Below are 23,287 nucleotides of genomic sequence, written 5' to 3' on the forward strand. Positions count from 1 at the left end.
ATAAAGAAACTAAAAGTAATTAAGATGTTGTTATTAATGAATACAAAATATAATTTATAGAAAAGAATTAGAATTGTTCTAATAAATTTTAAACTTCTTTTATTTAAGTAAAATAGGCCTTTGAATTATTTTTGAACCTTATATGTAAAAGAAATATTTAATTATGTAATTTGGGATTTCCATTTACAAGCTATGCTTCAGGAATTTCCCATTTTCTTTGATCTTTAAAACGTTGTACATTTATATTTTTCGTAAATTTTTATGCTCAAAGGAAATAAATATTTTTGTCATTGTCATTGTCATTTGTCATAAAATGATTCAGCATCAGAGTGAGCTACTGTTAGGTCAAACTCTTCAATTCTGCTAATTGAGCCCATATTATCATCTTCTTTATCATCTTCACTAATGATATCATCAATCAATCAATTAGTTTTGTTGTATGCAAGTTGTACTTGAAAAGTTGCTATAATTAATTTTTTCAATAACTGACAGATAAGATTTTTTTATGATTGCATTAGCATTTTTTGAACGTTGAAGATTACAGTAATTCAATTTTAGTACAGTATATTAATTTAATTATGAATACTGGTTGAGTTTACCTTCTGTTGACAAATGCGATTCAATTCGTAACCTTTTAGAAGCTGATGATGATGGTCCATCTCCTCTCCCTCCTGACTGCCATGCGATGATGGTGTAACGATGGCTTAGCAAAAAGAAACAAGCTTAGCTGCTTACTTCTTTCTTTTTCTTCGACAAAACATGTTGTTTTCACTAATCTGCTACCTGCCAATTCTTTGTGTTTCAAGTCAGTGTAGCGTTTTATGTAATCATTTTGAAACACCGCTCCACATTCTAAGCACTTCGTACTATATCTACTTGCATTTGCCATGCTGGATCGAATGCGCGCAACTAACCCCGCAGTCTTGCACAAAAACACATGATGTATATGTGTTTTTTGCTTTCGCAATGTCACAATTGATATGTGGTGCCGCCAGCAAGGGGAAGGCTCATTGAGCTACCCCTCTGTCAGGGGAACCTAACCCCTGTCGGGGAAAATTAAAATTTGTCAGGCAAAATTTTTAATAATAATATTTGGTTTTTATTTATATTTAGAAAGGATAATTTGATAGGAAACTATGCAAATCAAGTCTGTCAAGTACCAAAATACTCGCCAATTAGCTCCTCTGTTTTGAGTACTAAACCCCGTCGTTGTGCGTACCAGCCCCTCGTCAGGGAAGCCTAATGCCCCACTCCCCTCCGTCGCGGAAAAATTAAATTTGTCGAATTTTTTTTATTAAAAAATAATAAAATTGTATGTTTATTATGGGATTCTTTATTCAATAGAATAATTTGAAAGAAAACCATGCAAATTAAGATTCCCCCTGTTGGGGGTACTCATCCCTTTTCGGGAGTACCAGTCCCCGGCCTGGAACAGCTGGCTCCACCACTACAACCCATCGATCGCAATAGTATGCAACACTTCGCACCTAAGGTAGCACTCCTTGCACTAAACAGTTTTTTATCACCAAAATTTGACAACAATAAAGAATGCTTAAATTGTACTTTCGGCAATCGAGATTTGATTATTTCCCCCGACGAACTTGCTTGAAATTCCCTGACGGGGGTCCAAGTGGGGAGTTCAGAGGTCTCTGACGGGAGGTCCTTTTCCCCCAGACTCCCCCGCTAGCGCCACCCCTGCTTGGGACCCCTGTATCACCCACTATTGTAACAATCAACCACTAATGTAACATTAACCACTATTGTAAGAAAAATCCACCACTGTTGTAATAATTCATTAACCACTATTTAAACAACGATTTAACCACTATTGTAACAAAAATCATTAACCAACTATTGTAACAACAATTTAACCACTAATGTAACAATGTACAATATATAGTAGTCTCCGAGCCGAAACCTTATGTACATTGTCATATTTAAAAAAAAAATTCACATTTTATGATGGTTGTGGCATTTTTAAAATGTTAAAACCTCTATATAAAAAATTTTAAGGTCAGATTTTAAAAAAGGTCTGAACAAGCCCAAATTGGACAGGGATAGTCACTGTGGCATTGTAAATATTAGTAAATGTTTTTTCTGAAGTAGAAGGTCAAAGGTCATGAAAGGAAAATCTTTTTAAAAATGATTGGCTTTTTGAAAATGTTGTGACTTTTGATATAAATGTTAAGGTCAGATTTTAAAAATGGTCTGAACAAGCCCAAATTGCACAGGGATGCCTGGATGGTCCTAATTAGGTTACTTAAAGGCAACGCTGGGGTATAAAAAGGGGCACTAATAATTTGAATGGAGGTTAATCCTAAGTAGTACTAAAAATGTTTGAGTAAATAAATGCCTAGTTATACTAAAACGATAACGATTAACGAAAAAAAATATTTTTGTATTTTATCGTTTTTTCATTGTTGTTATTATTATTATTTATTATTATTAGGAATTTCACTTAATTTATGAAAATATTTTTTATCGTATACACGATAATTTTTTTATTAATGTGAATAATTGCTTTTTTTTTTTTTATTGTTGACAGTTATTTTCAAAATATAAACAGGCCTTAATGCATCACCATGCTGCCTGGGTTTGGTTAAATCAAGTCTGAAAGTCTAAATTGATATGTCATCAGAATATAGTTTTTGTTAAAGTATCTCCAAACTTCTCTATGTCTGTTGGTCAGTCGAACGGTCCCTATTACGTTTAACATGCTATTTTTCCTATTTCTGTTAGTCGTCTTGGTTTAGTACTGTATTAAGCAGACAGTTTCTCAGAGATTGGACGATCATTCCATTGTTAGTCTGTCAATCAGTCGGTTAATTTTTGCAGCCTTATTTCATTAAATAATACTTTTTCGCCCCTTCATACTTCACTATCTAGTTATATCACATCTTTCCTTTGTATTGGCTTGTGCTGGTATATATATATATATATATATATATATATATATATATATATACATATATATACATATATATAAGCTGTTTACTGTTTTTCATGAACACTGACCTTTAAATATCTTATATTTACAATGTCTCAAACCATTTTAATAAATCTGATCTATATCGAAAATTATAATTTTTTTAAAATGCTACAACAATCATAAATGTGAAATTTTAATAGGACAATGTCAATAAGCTTTCGGCTTGGAGACTTCTATATATTGTACGTTGTTACATTAGTGGTTAAATTGCTGTTACGATAGTGGTTAATGAATTTTATTACAACAGTGGTTAAATGATTATTATAATAGTGGTTAATGGAATTGTTACAACAGTGGTTGATTTTTGTTACAATAATGGTTAATGTTACATTAGTGGTTGATTGTTACATTAGTGGGTGATACAACCTGCAACACAGGCTATACACATACAAGTGAATGCTAATTGACTTCTTATGTGGCTAGTCTGTCCAATTACAATAGGCCAGTAAGATTTATATGTATAGTAGATAGTATTACGTTTGTACTTATTTAAATTAACTTATGGTACTTTACACTTACAGGCTCATAAATCTACCATTTGGGTGGTGCGACATCTGCCACAGAACAGGGACATCTTCATGACCTCAGGTGGTTCTGGATCATTTTATTTATGGAAATAGTAAGTGCATGAAAATAGTCTTTGCAAATACAATTGCAAATCAACTTGCAAAGCCATTCTTTTAGGCCACAGGCTGTAGTTCCTTTCTTTTCATCCCATTCTCGCGGAAGGGGTGTGGATGAAAAGACGTATTTAGGATGATAATTTTATGGTTAACAACATACAAAAATCTCAGATAAGATAGTATAATACATATACAAAAGGTTCTATATGATCGTGCATGTCGATTCTGAGCAAATATTGAATTGGTACTCATTTGTTTACACTGAATATTATCTGTCTCTTATACACATCTAGATGTGTATAAGAGACAGGCTTGGGACCCCTGTATCACATTGGGGTTACATTTGATTTCTTAAGGCATGGTGGAACAACTCCTGTGTTTAGTGATTATTCTTGTGAAATTTTCTGATAAAAGATTGAGATGTTTCTTGACAATTTTTACAGAGAAGGGATCGAGACTACAATGTTTTTCTGGAGCTGACTTGAGCAATTCTATGACATCGTTAACAGAAACTGGTTCAAATGAGTGAAAAGATGGGATAGAGGGATTATGCCCCAGGCTTACACATACAGTAGCTGGGTAGTTGGCTGATGGCAGTTTCTAATTCCATCACGAATGGCTTCAACCTTCTAATAGAAGAAATCAGAAAACCTGTCAGCAAGTTCTGAAAGGCTATAATGTGGTGGGAGAGAGACTGAAGGATATGGAGAAGTAAAGTTATTGACCAACCTGAAAAGGTCTTTATCAAGACAGTTCATAACCAGATCAGTGTGATATCTGTCTCTTATACACATCTAGATGTGTATAAGAGACAGGGCGGGAAATGAGCTTTCCGACTTATGTGGTGTCTTTTAATGACTTAAATTCTTCAAAATTCAAGGTTCCCCCCCCCCCCCCCCCACTTGAAAATGATTCAATTAATCAATGAACTCTAAAAGATAATGAACTCTAAAGATTTTCCCCCCGGGAAAATTTTGATTTGTAGATGGCTGGAGATGAGCTTTCCTGACTTCTGAAATGTCTTTTAATAATGACTTTTAAAGTTCTTCAAAATTTAGTTTTTCCACGCGATGCGAAGTACGATGTGAATTTTCTGCAGTGTTTCAGTCAGGGCTCATGCTAGGCTAGTCCCAGCCTAGGGCCTAGATCATGTACGTTCTTGATCATCGTGATGTAAATTTCGGGTGACAAAACGATCGGGCCTAAGCTATTTTCAAATAAATTGTAGTCTAGTATGCCACTGCTAGCTCCCCACTTCTGGTATCGTTCCAAGCTACTGTAAATGAAAATACTGCAATATTCCTAGCTAGGCCTGGCCTACAAACTTTTTTCAAAGAAATTTGCTAAAAATATTACTGTAATTTGCCTATCAAATTACATTACCAATGTGGTCTAAAATCACGATTTTGGGCCATAAAGACTCCCCCTGAATTTTTCAACCACCACACAAATTTGACCCAACCATTTTTTCTTATTATGTCATTTATGATGAATTAATCAGAAAATATGGTTGATTAAGTCATGTATCAGGCATAGGAACATTCTGGTTTTTTTTTGGCCTAATAATAATAATTTTGGGTTAAATAGCGCATTATGCTAAAACCTCAATGCGCTTAACAATAAAAATTAAATTGTCAGATTAACTCTTGAGGTCTCCCTGGTTTTGTTTGTTGCCACGAATGCCCGCATAGGAACCTTGGCCCTCGCAGAGGTCTGGTTTTTGGAGTGTGATTATTATAGTTCATGAGTCCAGAGTTACATCATTGTAAGTATGTTCATATTGTCCATTGACAAAACTTTATATAAAACAAATGTTCAAACAACATAATAATCATTCAATTATTGCGGTATTCTTCTTACTCGCTTTGGTCTACTAGCGTCCTTTATCTCACATAGGTGACCTCAGGAAGGTCATTCATTAATATGCAGATGAAAATACGAATAATCGGTTGCCATAATTAACAGTGTTACATTTAGGAACTGTGGGTTTATTTTGAGTGGAAGATCTTAATTGCCTAGGAGGGGAGTAAAGTGTAATCAGTTCATCTTTGTAGGCTGGAGATTTTGAACACAGGGCCTTGTAGGTAGTCAGCAGAATCGGTAGTTCTCTGATGTACAGGAAGCCAATGAAGGTCTTTAAGGACATTAGATCCTATATGAAAATACACTATAACAAGAAGTCCTCATGGTTAATGGTCAAAATTGACAAGATTGTGTTTGTACAGTACAGACATATGCACTAGGCCTATATCAATGGACATTCTAGATACTGAGAGGAAACAATTCTGTTAAATGTTAAGTTTACTCATAAGGTGTCACAATAAAAATTTGTATGTATTTTTCTGATTTTGTGAAAACTATAGTTGCTTCGATACAACAAAAACTAAGTGGTTATTGGTTAATACCGTCATACAACATATATTGTAGTATTACCACAAGATAGTTTTGTGTTTCTTCAAATTTTTCACACAATACAATTTCTAAATACAATAATATATATAATATAATGAGAATTTCCTTGATAGGGAGAGATTTGGAAAACTTGGATAATTCCTGTTTTGGCTTCATTCAAACTGCCCAAGATTGAATGCTTTCAATACAAGATGTTATCTTTGCAACAGCAACATCTCTATCTGCACTTATAAATGTGTAATATAGTTGAATATCATCTGCGTAGAGCAGGACATTACAACCATGTGATCTTATTATCTCCTGGAGAGGTGTAGTATAAAAGACATACAGCAAGGGCCCTATAGTTGAACCTTGTGGTACACCCCAAGGGGAGTGCTTATATCATATAGATACATTTCGAAGGGTGACAGAGAAATGACGATCACACAAGTAAGACCTGAACCATTCCAAGACAGTGCCTCCAATTCCAAACAACGATCATATGCGGCAAAGCAGTAGATTATGGTCAACGGTATCGAAAGCACAAGAGAAATCAACAAGTACGAAAAGCACTTCTTGCATGATGTCACTGTGCAGTCTAATTAGTGCAGTTTCGACATTATGACCTTTATGATACGCTGACTGTGAGGTTGGTAGAAGTCCATGGTCAGTTACATAATGATATAGCTAAGAGGAAACGAATTTTTTCAAGAGTTTTTGAAAGAAAGGATAAGTTCGATATTTGGTCTGTAGTTGGAAAAAGAATTGACATAAAGGCCAGCTCTTTTTAGGATTGGGGTTACATTTGATTTCTTAAGGCATGGTGGAACAACTCCTGTGTTTAGTGATTATTCTTGTGAAATTTTCTGATAAAAGATTGAGATGTTTCTTGACAATTTTTACAGAGAAGGGATCGAGACTACAATGTTTTTCTGGAGCTGACTTGAGCAATTCTATGACATCGTTAACAGAAACTGGTTCAAATGAGTGAAAAGATGGGATAGAGGGATTATGCCCCAGGCTTACACATACAGTAGCTGGGTAGTTGGCTGATGGCAGTTTCTAATTCCATCACGAATGGCTTCAACCTTCTAATAGAAGAAATCAGAAAACCTGTCAGCAAGTTCTGAAAGGCTATAATGTGGTGGGAGAGAGACTGAAGGATATGGAGAAGTAAAGTTATTGACCAACCTGAAAAGGTCTTTATCAAGACAGTTCATAACCAGATCAGTGTGATATTTTGTTTTACTGTCAGAAATTTGATGATCGAATTCCCTACACTTAGCCACATATACTGTAGCTCTCTGTCTACCTGAAGTCCTGACTTGTAGAATTTGCGCTCCAACTGGCGTTGACCTTCTTCATGCTTGTAAGTTCATCTGTAAACCAAGGAGCTATTGGTCAAAAATGATTTGCTTGGTTGTGACTGGTGCATGTATATCCAGTACTTTGCGGACAGAAATGAAATATTATTGGGAAAGGAGTTCAATATCATTCTCAGGTGTTAGAATAAACAATGTTTTGGCAATGTCCTCAGCGAAGGCATTGCTGTCAATTGAACGTACACACCGGTAACTGATAGTCTTCGTTGGACAAGGAGGACGTTTGAGTAAGATTAGGCATAACACTGCTGCATGATCTGATGGCAAGTTCCAGCAAATCGATGGTGATGCAAGCAGACAATTTTCGTTTTCAAAGGTGAGTATAAGATCAAGAATGTGTGACTGTGGGGCTAGTCACCAATTGTATGAGATTGAGAGACGCAATGAGATCCAAAAACAATCTGGAGTTTGGATCTGATTTAGAGTCAACATGCAGATTAAAGTCACCCACAATAATTAACTTGGTGGATGATGAAGAAAGATTTTCAATAAGGATACAGGAACACGTTTTGACGTGAATTCTATTGTATTCTGAAAGCGTACCGTTTGGGACCGTTTATGAAGGCTACCTTCTAGACGCGAATATTCCGTTTGGCTTTTGCTCCTCCTACTATCATGGCTGACTGATCCCGAAATTGTTACACCGTCCAAACGCGTTCGCAAAACGTGATTAATTCCAGGGTACGTCGTATACAAACAAGGTCCATCCATCATCAAGCTTTATATATGACGTACATCGTTCAAACTGACATAGGCCTAGGCCTAATTAATTCTACTAGATAGGCCTACTCTAGGCCTTGGCGCCTATTATAGTAATTTACAGTGAAGTATGGATGATCTAGAATTTTAGGCATTGTTTGCACAGAGCTACCTAGGTAGGCCTATACCTCCGCGGTAGAACGTACGATAAATATCTAATATTAAATATTATATATATTAAATATAAATATTATAATTGTAAATAAGATACATGCATGCATACGATGGTCGGGAACGCATTCAAACATTAAAAAAAACCCCTCTCAGATTACAGGACTACGTACGAGACGAGCGAGAAATTCCCATCCATGTTCCTCCCCGGTTGTAGACAGGCCTAAAAACTTGTGCGTGGAAAATTTCTCGACTGTACATATTATTAGTAGTAGAAGTGTAGCAGCAGCAGTTATTAGTAGTAGTAGTAGTAGAAGTGTGGCAGCAGCAGAGTAGTCCAACCTCCTATATCTTAATAATTAATTGTCTTATTATATTATTAGTTTTTGAAAAATATTATTATTATTATTATTATTTAAAAACATTAAAATCATTAAAACATTATTATTATTATTATTATTATTATTTTAAAACATTATTATTATTGCTAACATGCTGTTACCATTCCCTTTACCTCAATACCCGTTTGAGCAATAGCGCTGAGGGGTTGAGGAACCTCACTTTGCACTGACCTTAACTGACAATCAAACTCAACATCAAAAGAGAGAGCCGAATTTATGTTAATTAGTTTTCCAGCAAGTTGTCAATAAACCACATAGGCATACCTATGGTATAGTATAGCATAGCTGACCTTGCATAGGCAATAAATTACAAAACCAATGATTATAATCCAGTTAAAGAGCAATTACCAGAGAAAGGCCTAATGTCTCAAAAGATGGTTAGATATCAGGAAAATTTTTAAAGGGTAAAAACACCTCATGATTTAAAATCTGTAAAACATTATTTTCATCACGATTGAGAGAAAAAAATGTGGGTCTTCGTTTTTCTGATTTTCAGTCAGTATTTCCTGATATTCCTCATTTTATTATGATAAAATAATGAAATAGGTACTTGGCAACTGTTCAATGATGATTTTGAAATGCTTTTAATAAGATAATTGAGAAATAATTAAAGGTCTTCGTTTTTCGGGCCTTCGGTCTTCGTTTTATGACACCCATATAAGACCCTTGAAAATTTCACAAACTCAGACGCCCCAAAAAAATTCGTACTTTTGATTTTGTGACAGCTTGGTGTATTATCATCAAAATAAAAGAGAAAAAATAGGGGTTTCCATTTTTGGATCTTCGGTCTTCGTTTTATGGACACCGATTGGCTAGGCCTATAAAAAAAATCAGACCATTAGACCCCTGCACACTCTGACTCGCACTTTCGGTCTCTCACTCATCTGATCGGCGACTGCTGTGAAATACGGAATACGATTGGCTGAAAGTGTAACCCTTGCGCCAGCTACTCAAAGCAGCGTTTTTCTAATCTTGATAACGGAGCTTTTATTTAACAAGTTAGCGCCGTAATCAATTATGACCCTGATGGCGTCATTCTAAGCCTGTGATTGGTTGTAAAATGAACATGACGTATGGTTACGGCGCTTTAATGTAACACGTCAACGGCGCTTTCATTATGACTCCATCGGCGGCATTCTAAGCCTGTAATTGGTTAAAAACTAATGGCATGACGGCGCTTTAATTACGATTACGGCGCCTTAATTTTGATTACAGCATTTTTATTATAATTACAGCACTTTTATTATGATTACAGCGTTTTTATTATGACCACAGCGCTTTTTTTGTAACAAGTTAACGGCGCTTTCATTATGACCCTGTTGGCGTCATCCTAAGCCTGTGATTAGTTGAAAATGAAAGGCATTACGGCACTTTTTATGAAGATAACAGCGCTTTCATTATTATTACGGTGCTTTGATTATGGCCCTGATGGCTAACCATACGCGGGTCTTTGCTCGCTGTAGCTTTTTCATGTCATGGTGAGCGAAGGTTGGTAGTTGGATTCACTGTGTGTGGGGTGGGTGGTAATACCTTTGTGGTTTATGCTGTAATAAATTATAAGCAAGCTTACGTAAAATAAAGTAAACAGGACAAATAAATGGGGCCTAGCATAGGCTATATATACTACATTTAGCTTGGGCCTGCTCTCTCTCCCTCCCTAGCCTACACTATGTCAACAGAGTATTTAGTACAGCATTCTTTGAAGGCCGAAACAATCTAAACTTATTATTCTTCTTATATGATGTACAGTATTAATTTTTGAAAAATGTATTATATTAGTCTAATGATTACATTTATTTTTGGAAAAAAGTTAAGACTAAATCTCTAGAGAATCCTTATGGTAAGCTGGATGATCTGTGACTTTTGGGTGAATTTTCTCTGAAATTTAGGGGTCTGTCATTATTCATGTACAAAAAATAAAGGATCGTCCGGCTTGGAACACTACACGGCCGGGGCGGCTACACATGCACAGGTACAGATTTAATACTGTATAATTCAAACTGAAAAAAAGAAACGACTAAAGTAACTTTATACAGAACAAAAACATATGGAGAGTTTCTGTAACTCTTTCTTGGTGCTCTCATCGTCATGAGTCTGGTCTACCTGGCACCCAATCTTCACATATTGTCATATATACTGAGTAATTGTCACTATTTGATGTTACGAATTATATCCGCCAAAATGGCGCCAATACCATAAAACAGCTACAAATTGTATTGTAATTGCGGATTTTATCATCAATATCAGGCTTTATGGGTCAATAATTCATTTAAGACAATTTTGAATGTGATGATCAAAATGAATAAATTTAAAATGGCCGCCATGTATAAACAGCCATAAATCAGTTATTATAACTACATAAGCATTGTTGTTATTTGTTAATGATGTACTTGTAACACGTTATATTGTCATTGCGGACTTATAAAATCCGCATACGCTATAAAACTAAAAGAAAATGCATACTTTTGGAGTCCGTACTGAGCCCAAAAAATCCGCAATGAAAATATAACGTGTTTTGTATGTAATTGTAAAAAACATCCAGCATTGTTTCATTTATCATTTAACATTTTCGCTATTTTACCTACTGTATGTCAACAAGTCTTTGGAATAACCTGCTTTAAGGAGCTTTCTGATTGGCTAATTTGTCTTACGTCAATATATTTGACATTAGCAATTTTAGAAAAGTAACACTCAACATGGTAAACATGAATAAACAGGCATCAATAAATGAAGATTACTTTGAAGTGTCTTTTCATAATCTCATATTACATAATCTCTTTACATAATAAATACATAATTCAATCATATTGTTCCATCATATTGCTTTATTTAAATATTATCAAATATTTTTTTTATTACCTTATTTCATATAATATTTTCAAATAAATGTTGAAACGCTTTAATTAATTAAATATAAACTTTGAAAGTAAATTTATGTAGATCAATAAAAATGGACATAGTAGTAATCCAAATATATTCATAAACAAGAAAACTTTTCAATCTTCTAATCAATTTTGTACAGCCGGAGTTAGTTTCCACCTAGGCAAACCTTGCTAAAAAGATACACTTTCTCCATCAAAAGGCTTTTTCTATGAATGGAATGACCTGTTCGAAGCACGAACTCCTGTACACCAAACCCAATACCGTTACGATTTTTAATCGTGCGGGAAATCCACTCACTATGCAAAAGAAAAGATAAAGCCAAAACAGTTGGAGATGAAAAAGCCATTAAAGTTGCTCGTGATAGAACCATTGACCCTGCCATTTTTGTTCCAAAGATTCCTTGTCGGGAGATATTACATTAGAAGATGTAATGAATAATCTATCAATTTTTGAGAATAAACTTTTTTAGGAAGGCCAACAAACCACAATTTGTTATAGACCATGCAAATAAGCTGTCAATTAAAGCAATCTACGACACTTTACCGTAAACTGAATGTTATGTTCTAGATGGAGGCTCCCTTTTACATTGCTTACCATGCAAGAGAGGAGACAGTTACGGCACAATTGTACAGGCACACTCAGAGTTAGTCAGGAGAAATTATGGATTGGCAACTGTTGTATTTGATAGTTATGATGGGACTCCTTCTATAAAAGACAATACCCATCAAAGAAGAGAACCAGAATATCTACCCAGTTGTAAACTTTACGGCTAATACCGAGTTTGATGGCAAAAAGGATGAGTTCCTTTTGAGGCATGATAACAAGCAGAAGTTTATCAATATGCTCTCTGCTGAATTTCAGAAAAGAAATTGTCCTGTAATAAATGCAAGGAACGATGCTGACGTAGATATAGTGTTAGCAGCAGTAGACATTTCCCATAATTCAGACTTGTTAGTTCTTCTTCTCTATCATGTCAATACAGACCAACAAGAGGGTTACTTCAGGTTGGACCAGACAAAGGATACTAGGGTAATAAATGTTTCCCACATAAGATCCGCCTTTGGAAATAAATTATGCCTTGCATTGCCATTCACACATGCCTTTACGGGTTGTGATTCAACATCTCGCATTTTTGGCATCGGTATTAGAAGGCAGCTTTCTAGAAATTGGTGGAGGAGGATAAGATTCTTAGATTATGTGCTGAAGCATTTAGTCAGCCAAATCAGAACAGTGATGTAAATGTGGAATTTGGAACAAAAGCAGGTTTTCCTATATTATACACCACCCATACACCAAATATGAGTGTGTTTGATAACTTAAGTAGATATTATTATCCAAAAATGACTCCATACCCTAAATTGTCAAATGTAAAAAAGTAAATTGCACTTTTCCAGTTACATTCATTTAATGTAAGTTTATTTTTTTTAGTTCAATTTTTCCTGTATTACCAAGCCACTTGCCCATACAAAAGTGATGATGACATAAATGAGATATTTCTACTTGTATATGCCCCCAAACCCCAAAAAGTGCTGTTTTTTGCAGGAAGGGCAATCTTTGACGGGTCAATACAAAAATAATAATAATAATAATAATAATAATATATTCTATTACCAATATATACTCTCAAAAAATTACACCCTGAATGCGGAAACGAACTTCATTAAGGAGGCCTCTTTAGATTTACATACAGTGGCCTATTTATTAATTTTACTTAATGGCCCTTTCATACATTTATGATTTTTGCTACAACTGATTTTCAATATTTTAAAATCACAGTGGTCAATTGTAATTCACCGCTATGAAAACAATCTTGGTCTAACACAGCAGCATCATGTGAGTGGTGTAACGTCGTCGATGAAATATCAACAACTATGGCGACAACATTCAAGTATTCGTAAATTGCGCCTGATTAGTTACATCAAAGAGACATCTATCCTTATAATTTGTTAGTGTACTGCTGTAATACATCTTGACGGCATTGTGAACTTGTTTGAGCACAATTTTAGAACCTAAAATCATGCTCTATCGTAGTAAAAATCGTGAATGTGGGAAAGGGGCATAATAAAAACAAGTAAATACTGATATTTTTACTAATAATGAATTAGTGTTAAATAAGGTATAATTTTTACAAAAAAATTTAAATTAAATCTGTTTAATTTTATGGAATTGTAAATTGTAGCTAAGGCAAGTGAAATAAAAAAATAAAAATAATAAACTTTAATTATCCATACTATAAAACATTGATGTCTATGCATTTTACTTTTGATTTTTTCAGTGAGTACCCAAGTAACAGAGTTACAAAGGATAGCAACGATGTTCATATGGGCGTAATTGGCAGAGTGGACTTAAAGCAAAATGTGACTGTGTCTTCTCAGCCAATCTCAAGTTTTGATTGGAGTCCAGATAAAGAGGGCCTAGCAGTTTGTACTTCATTTGATCAGACACTTCGTGTTTTAATAGTTACAAAACTCAATCAAATATAAACTTTACTTCCTTTCCGATCTGTATCAATGAGACGTCGAATGTACTTTCTTTGTAAATATGTCTTTCTTAGATGTCCATGAATGCATTCTCACCGTTTTGGGTAGTGCTTTTACAACCAAAAATTTTCTGCACCTTGTGCCATGTAATTGGTGTGCATGGCAACAAAATTATTTTGTCACCTTTTGTCCAAAATTTATATGAATGTTTCTTAGATCAGGCACAAAAACGAAAATTTTTCTCAAATGGACATTCCCTTGGCTTTTATTAGGTAAATTACTTCACTCTATACAATACATTTTGAGTAAGGACAGGTAATGTATAGATAGAGCTTGCATTTTGTAGATTAGGTTTGTCTACTGGTTGTAAATGACCTCGATTGTAAATTTGAAAGAAACATGTTTCACAACTATTTGGAATATGTTGGTAGATTTTTATTTCTGAAATTGATCATTATGTTGCGAACAGTTACATTATTTAGTCTCAACACAATAACAATAATTTTCAACATACTGTACATACATTAATATTCCCATGTGGGCGATCTGTATATGCCTAATACTAATGCCATAAGTTTCACTAATAAATACTTGTGTGCACACCATATCCCACTAAAATTTAGTTTATTCAATGTTTAACGAGGCCCCAACATTTTTTCAGGACGTACCCATTCATCAAACTCAGACTCTGATACGATATCTAATTTCAGAGCTGCTTGTTTTAGTGTACTGCCCTCTTTGTGCGCTAACTTGGCTATTTGTCCTGCTTTGTCGTAACCAATGTGTTTGTTTAACGCTGTGACCAGCATTAATGATTCACTGAGATATTTATTAATTTGAGGCCGATTGGCTTGAATACCTTTGATGCAATTTTTATCAAAAGAAATGCAGGAATCCCCAAGGAGACGGATTGACTGCAGGACATTGGCCACAATCATTGGTTTGAAAACGTTCAATTCGAAATGCCCGTTACTAGCTCCTATGGAGACAGCAGTTTGGTTGCCCATTACTTGTGCTGCTACCATAGTGATCGCTTCACATTGTGTGGGGTTTACTTTTCCTGTAACAAGAATAAAATGAAAAAGTTAGTCTGATACACTATAGAACAATTTTTTTTTTTTTATTCAGGGATAAACATATAAAAAACAATTACAAAACGGCAGCCGAAGCTGAAATGGTGTGCATCACAAAACCTATTCACAAAAAATTAAATACAAAGCATTACAAAAAAGGTCAAATATCAAATACTGTATCATCAATTATAAAAAATACAAAAGAAGGTCACTTTATTATCATTAAATTTTAGTTACTAAAGTTTAAATTATATTTATACAATATAAAGTAAATGACAGCAGCACTTTTGAGACTAACAATATTTATATAGAATTTATTCTCAAGCTTTCATCCACACAGTGGACTTCATCAGGTGACGGGTATCTCAAAGGTACAGAAAAGTGGTCTTTAATTCTTAAAATATTTATACCTCTTCCTCAACCATGGTAGGTTTAAACCAAATAAAAAATCCTGGATCTGCCCCTGCACAATGTTTTACTTACTCTTCGTGCATATGTTAATTTGTTTTTATATAAAAATCAGTAATGCACATTAAATCATACGATTCATAAATACTACCTAGACCCTTTTCTGGATTTGGATTAATTTTTTTCCTTGCAGAAACTCATTTTAGGCAACAATCGCGTACATACAAATAAAAACTATTGATGAAAAGGATAAATATATATACAATGGGTAATTGTTATTTGTTAAAAAGTTCTTTATACTATTCTTTAATTATTGAAATGAAACTTTTAAATACTAATTCCTTACATATGAAGATCCCCAAGCCTATATCATATCATATCATATCATTTATTTCGCCTCAGTTAAAATTACAAAAATTACAAAAACAAAGGTAAATCAATGAGGCAGGATTGCCTAAATGTTATAAATAAAATAACAGTCGAGAGACTCTCCACAAAGAAATACCATACACAAAGATGTAACATGAAAGTTAAAATTTAAAAATCAGTATAAAAAGTTACATTGCATTATAAAAATTTAAATATATAAAAATTCCAATCCTTTAAGTATTTTTAAAACAGTAAAATTGAGATAAAAAATTGGTAAAAATTGCATTTTATTTTATTTAAAACATTAGGCTAGGTCAGTAAGGTATTTTTTTTAAGTTGTATTTAAAAATATTATAATTAGTTAATAATAATTGATCACCGAGATCCACAGGCAGGCCTCTGAAAAGTCTGACAAACGAATTAAAAACAGAATGATGAAAGCTGTCAGTCCGAGCGATGAAATTATTACGTAACTTAAGATGGTCAGCGTGTCTGGAATTTACAGAAATATATTTAAAAACATCCAAATCATACATGTTATATAAACATTTGGCTACAAAATTAATACAAAAATAGTCAATACGATTACTAATGGAAATGAGATTAAGACGCTTTAAACGTTCAGAGTACGGGATACTGCCTGTGGATCTCGGAAAGCAAATACGCGTAACTCGTCTTTGAACGGACTCAAGAGTGGCAATATCTTTTTTATAGAATGGAATCCAGGCAGGAATATCGTAATCTATAAAAGGCCTAACTACAGTACATTATGGCATACAGCATACATATGCTGTACATACATACAGCATATATATCACTTTATTTCAAAATTTCACATAAAATTAATAACATGGTGGCCAAAGGCCAAATTGCAAGATAATTACAATAATTATTATAATTTTTAAATATTTAAAATTCAAAGTGATAATACAAAAATACAATAATTTAACAAAAATTTGACAATTTGCGCAACTGAATAATAAAAACATATAATGGGCATCTTACCGGTATAAGTTTGATAAACAGGGAATTGGGCTATTTGAGAAACGTTTCGTTTTAGAATTAAGTTGGGTAATATTATCCTTATTACGTAGGTTCCTACCGTGATTTTCGAAACAGGCAGGGGGATGAGATCACAGGAATGATTCGTGTTAGGAAGACTTTTTGCAAAATTGGGACAGTGGGATGTTCGCCTTGAGTAAATCAAGGTTAAGAATAGTGAGAGCACATTAAACATTAAATCCAATGTTTTTTGAACATCTAAGGTAATACAATTTTTGATTTGCTTTATTAGTATTAATATAGTTAACATGACTGTTAGATGGTAATTCCTAAGACCTTAGCTTCCTCAACAAAATTTAAAATACAATCGCCAAGAAACAAGTTCAGATTGGGAACTTTTTTACTAAAACAAAATTGGAGTGCTTGACATTATTTTAGTAGGTTTAAGATGAAGTGAATTGTTTTTGCACCATATGTAAAACTGATTAAGATCATCTTGGAGAAGACTAACCTGATCAATATGCCTGTTCCCATATATGGAGAGGTCATCAACATATTTTAAAGCAAGAGATTTAGATTTAGCATTACCTAGATAGTTCATCTTTATACCTAACAGATTGCTCTCTGCCACAGAGGAAATCGCAAATCCAGGGTACGATCGACTCACGGACACCACAAGAGATAACTTTTTGAACAAGGATGTTATGTTTAATTAAATAAAAAGCTTTTGTAAAGTCTGAGTACGACCGTTCCCACGTTGTGACTCCGCTCCGCGGCAGTGGACAAGACAGACAAGGTAATGTGATGTTGAAGCACCTTTTACATTACCATATTGTCGGGCATCTAAAGATGGTTGAATGCCAAAAGTAACCCATAAACAAACAAAATCTTCAGCGACTTTGGCAAAAACGAAAGTGAGGGAAATTGGCCTCATTTTGTCTATTTGGGGAGGGGGGTACACTTTAGGAATGGGCACCGCTATTGCACGTTTCCATTGTATTGGTAATTTACACTCTTGGAAAGAACAATTTAATACATTCGCTAAAGGTTCACTGTGTTCAACTGCAAACTCCTTTAAGATATTTGTAAGTTTAAAGTAAACTTCCCAAGGCTCTACTCGAGGACATAAGTGAGGTGATGGTAAAAATATGAATGAGTAGAAGTTTCAAGTGGTGGTATTTCTTTACCAAAACTAGTAAATTGGGCATTGATTGCGTGGGCAATTGCAACATTGTCTTGGGGTGAGATACCAGGGACCTGTAAATTCATACTATTGCGATTACCAGAATTAGTGGCACTTTTGACGTATTGATGCCATTTACATGGGTTTTCTTGGTAAAGATGTTTAATTCTACTGTTATAGTAATGTTTTTTAGCATCAGTAATAGAATGCTTAACTTGGTTATGAAGCTTCCAGATGCAAAGCATTCTGTCTGTCAGATATAAGTTTCATATTATATGATTTGTAAGCCAGGGTTTGAACCTTAATACTCTTGGTAGGAAGGTATTTACTTAAACCAGAGTTAAGTTCATTCATTTTTTGCTGAGTGGTGGAACATTTGCTAAGGATGGATGGTGATCCGAGTTATTGTGTTAGTAATTTTTCTTGACTTGGGCTTCCTGGTAACATATTCCTCTGGTGTTGAACTTCACTAATTGCTTTAATCCATTGCCTTTAAGTATGCGAGCGATATTCATGCGATTAAAATCGCCAAAAATATGTTTGAACAGACCTTGCAGTGTCAGTGATACTTTCGATAATATTAATTATATGATTTTCTAGCGTCCATTGGTGAGGAGAATTGGTGACAATATAAACACCACATATGATAACAAGTTCAAGAGGAATATCAATATCGAGTTGAGTAGCTTAAATGTTATTATATACGTAGACAGCAACACCTCCTCCTCATCCATTACAAAGATTTGTAAAGAGAGAATAGTTCAGCATAGACATTTGGTTGGAATTATGATGAAGATTAAACCAACATTCAGTTACAACTCCAATGTCGATGTGTACAGAATTTATGAGAATTTCAAATTCATCACCTTTGTTAATAAGAGACCAAGCATTTGTAGACAGAAATGAAGGTAACGTTAATTTAGATTCGTGTTTACCGGATCATTACCGGAAGTGCGGTCTCTGCCATTACAAGATTGAAATTCATTAAACGACATTCCCATCTTCTAACAACTCATTCTATTAAAATTCTGTATTCTCTAATTCAACCTTGTTTTGACTATGCTTCTTCTTCCTGGTTTTCATCTTTAAACAAAATGCTGACTAAGAAACTTCAAATAACACAAAATAAAGCCATCCGTTTAATTTTAGGACTTGGTGCACACATGTTGGTCATTCTCAACTCTCTGGTCTCAATTTATTAAGCATTTCCGATAGATTCGAATTTTCTAAATTGTGTCACGTTTACAGAATCTTTCATCAACTTAGCTCACAATATTTACAAAATCATTTCACACAACCATTTTACTAGAGGTAGCTCACATCCCACATGTTAAACATCCCAACAATACAACATTTTATTATACAGCAATCAAACATTGGAATTTACTACCATCATACAAAACATAAAACAATCAACATCACTCAACGTATTAAAAACCAGAGCCTTGCAGGCGTCAACGTTCCTATGCATGATACATGACTTAAAAAGTATATATATATATATATATATATATGTATATATATATATATATATATATATATATATATAGAAATAAATATATATATAGAAATAAAACAATAGCAGATGAACTTGGTTACTTCATATCTACAAATTTGTTTCATATGACCACACAGGGCCACACTCATCAGGCGAATTGTAAAACATGAATGACACAATATCCCAGGGTTTATAACTTAAATGGCTAATCAGGGAATCCAACTAAATTACTATGTTACAAAGGCTATTGTTTATTGGTGTGATCTAGGGATTATAATTAAATGGCTAATCAGGGAGTCGGACTGATATCATGTTATAGAGGCCTATTGTTCACAGTTGCTAATTAAATATTTCTTTCTATGGGTGCGTTCGGACGAGAACCGGAAAACCTTTACTAGTTTCTTACCGGTAAAAGTATCCGCGGGTGGTCTACCCGTTCGTGCACAACTCCAACACAACACCGCTTTCGAAAAACCATTAACCTCAGATGTACAACCTAGGGTCTACAACCTAGGGTCAATATGTAAATGCCAGTTTCTATCCCATAATCCCCTTTTATACCTCCTCACTCGGCCCTCTAGCCTCTCTCTCTCTCAAAAAAAAAAAAACGTGCGATCCATTTCCCGATTCTCCCGAACGTAATTTATAATACAGTAATTAATAATACTTGACATATTTTCGACTGCCATTTCAAAATGGTGAATTTTTACCAACTAACGGCAATTGTCACAACGTTGCTAGTTATCCAGGTGCGATTGTTCTTACAAGAACAACCACAACAAGACGGCCTGGAAATGGCAGCCCTGATGATTAGATTGTTTATAAAAACAGAAAATTACTACCATTGTCAAACAAATAAGCAGTGGCCCCATGATGATGATCGGTATGCAAGCGGACACGAGTAATTAACGATCTGGATTCTAGGCTAGCCCTCCGTTGAAAATATTATTTTATCGAGCTTTTCAGTTTTGTTTTTGGAAAATAACTGTAAAAAGAATCGGGAGAATTTAAATGTAAACAAACTTTAGCTCTGGCGCTGTCTCTTATACACATCTAGATGTGTGGATTAAATGCTCCCTGCTGCTAACGCATGCGCAAATAGGCCAGTTTTAATCCTCCAGAACACTCCAATTTGCAGCGTTGGGTTATTGGCGAATATCAGCAGGCGGTCCGCGATTAACACCACTCGGACGAAAACTAGAAATTGCTGTTACCGCTTTTACTCTGTGTTCAACACCAAAAAAAAACTCGCCCGAACGCACCCTATGACGACAAGTTGACACTAACTCATTCTTGCTATTGAGTGAGCAGTTCTGGATGACATATAATTAAATACTTAATTAAGCTCTATCTGAGATATCGAGCACTCTACGTCATAGATGATCTGGAATATCCCATTTATATATATATATATACTGTCTCTTATACACATCTAGATGTGTATAAGAGACAGACACGTATATGTACATACATATGTAGATGTATACATGTATATACTGTATATACGCCATGGCTAGAGATACGGTACCATATCGGAACTTCCGATTGCTAAAGATACGGTAAATGATATTATGTCATGATTAGCCAATAGAAATGACCGACTCGATTTTGGCTTATTTGCAAAGTCGACGTCGCGATCATGAGAATCAAGTCATAAAACTTTTGGCCCATTTCATGTATTTCGATTGGGGCTTATCGCAATGTTTGGGTTAAAAATCTTTCTGTTATTCTTGCGTATTTTATGGTCTACCATAGAGAATGTTCTACTACTAGGCTAGGCTTAGGCCTACTGTAGTGCTACTACTAAGTGTAGAGTCTTTGCGGCCCTGAGTAGATGCGGCATCGGGTCATTTCGGCCCTGAGTTGGTAGTTTTGTAATGCACTTCGGCAGCGGTGCATGGAGCGCCGAAGGTGCGGCCGCGAATAATAATTTAATAGGACAAGGTGGCTAAGCAGTAGACCGTTTGTTAAACATAAAAACTTAAGCTATATTACTGCAACATTATCAGATATTAACAATTCTTTTTAGTAGTATTTTATTATTATTATCAAAGAGTTCATTGCAGTATCAAATGATGTTCTTACGATTGGTTTGGAGGCATGTTTCTTTTTATCGTTTCCATACGATATATATTTGGATCATGTTTATAAATGCTTAAATAAAATTTAGATTTATAAAATAAGTAGGCTTATAGTTAATTTAGCGGATTAGTTGTTTTTTGTTTCTCCATTTACATTACCAAGTGTTCTATTTATAACAATACATTACATACAATATAAAATAAATTAAAATATTCTGAATGATGTGATAATGAAAATAAAGCAAATATATTATTGTATTCATAAGGCCGACAAAATCACTCATTGCATAGAAATTAACTAAAGAAAACGGTAATTTGAGGAAAGAAACGTTTTCAACAATTATGTTGAGGTGAAGCAGACACATGGTTTGTAACTTTGTATAATTCTTGTTTGTTGTATTTCCATTGTCGATACATATTTTGATTAGGCATGTTTATAGAATACACAAATAAAAAGATATAGTAAAGTGTATAGTTTAATTAAAAAATATATATCCTACAATGTTAATGGCTGTTACAAGCTTTTTTTTATATTAATTAAATTAATTAAATTTCACTCACAAGGCCTATTGTTGCATGGAAACGCTATAAAAATCGGAAAGAAACGCCCACAAACAGGTTCCCAAGGAACTCTTTAGGGCGAAGCAGACATCCTTTGTACGCCGTCTTCAGGGACTTGTGGGGCACTACTGCAAAGAGTGAAGTAGGTCAGAGGATAAAATTAGACTGGCTATTTTTAGGTGCAAACACATGCCATATGGCAGTGAATGTGTACGCGTGTGTTCACCTCTCGTCTATAGTTCCGATTAAAAAAAAAGTTATTCAACTTTGTTTAAGCTTTAATATTTCATTTACCGTATATGGACAGGGCCCCTGAGATGTCCGATCCTGAGATGTCCGACAGGGGAAACGAAAATGGGGCCGATCGAAATAACATCGCCTTAAGTTAAGGGGGGATGTCCGCGAAATATTTGTTTTCTAGACAGATGCCCGAATGTAACCTCTGAGGCATTTTGGGCGATCAGTTTTTCCCCTTTTTTAACTTCCTATTAAATTAAATTCCTAGCCAGATTTCAACTAGGTTGAGGGCCTGGCAGTAACAGCAAGTAAAGTTTGGACCTAGGCCTAGAGATGTTCAGGCAGGCCTTCCTACCTGGCATAGTTAGGCATAGAGTTAGGCCGGCATTACTCTAGCTAGGCCCTCCGGCTTCGCAGGTTTCAGCTAAGGCAGGGGTAGCTAAAGCCTAGCTAGGCATGGCTTCTACTATTAAAATGGTTTATTCTCGCTTGATGTCGCCAAATCTGGCAAAACTGCTATCCTTTTTAATTGCTATAGGGCCTAGGGCTACAGAATTATTAATCACAGCTTGTTATAAACAACACCCACGAACGAATAAAATTTCTTCTTCGATCGTTGCTAAAACACACTCCAGCAGCGCGTTTCTATTGGCTAATCATGACGTAATATCATTTATCGTACCTTTAACAATCGGAAGTTCCGATACGGTACCGTATCTCTAGCCACGGCGATATATATATATATGTATACATGTATATGTATATATATATATGTATATATATATATATGTATATATATATTATGTGTGTATATATATGTGGCAAAGACAAGCCAAACCAGTCACTCGTCGCAAAC

At 34.7% G+C, this 23,287-nt stretch overlaps 2 protein-coding genes across 2 annotated transcripts in view; one reads left to right on the plus strand and one right to left on the minus strand.

Moving 5' to 3' along the window:
- The window catches only part of LOC117115308 (WD repeat-containing protein 92-like), a 110,093-nt gene extending 92,679 nt beyond the window's left edge, over positions 1 to 17,414 (plus strand). Inside the window, exons 7-8 of the mRNA XM_033259050.1 lie at positions 3,511 to 3,608; positions 13,815 to 17,414. Coding sequence (XP_033114941.1) covers positions 3,511 to 3,608; positions 13,815 to 14,022 — 306 coding nt within the window. The 3' untranslated portion in view covers positions 14,023 to 17,414. The remainder of the gene's footprint in view (positions 1 to 3,510; positions 3,609 to 13,814) is intronic.
- The window catches only part of LOC117115317 (fumarate hydratase, mitochondrial-like), a 23,313-nt gene continuing 14,458 nt past the window's right edge, over positions 14,433 to 23,287 (minus strand). Inside the window, exon 3 of the mRNA XM_033259058.1 lies at positions 14,433 to 15,079. Within this exon, the coding sequence (XP_033114949.1) occupies positions 14,655 to 15,079 (425 nt within the window). The 3' untranslated portion in view covers positions 14,433 to 14,654. The remainder of the gene's footprint in view (positions 15,080 to 23,287) is intronic.

Source organism: Anneissia japonica, unplaced genomic scaffold, assembly GCF_011630105.1.
Source record: "Anneissia japonica isolate Jap-2015-1 unplaced genomic scaffold, ASM1163010v1 scaffold287800_len1627635_cov199, whole genome shotgun sequence".
Lineage (NCBI taxonomy): Eukaryota > Metazoa > Echinodermata > Crinoidea > Comatulida > Comatulidae > Anneissia > Anneissia japonica.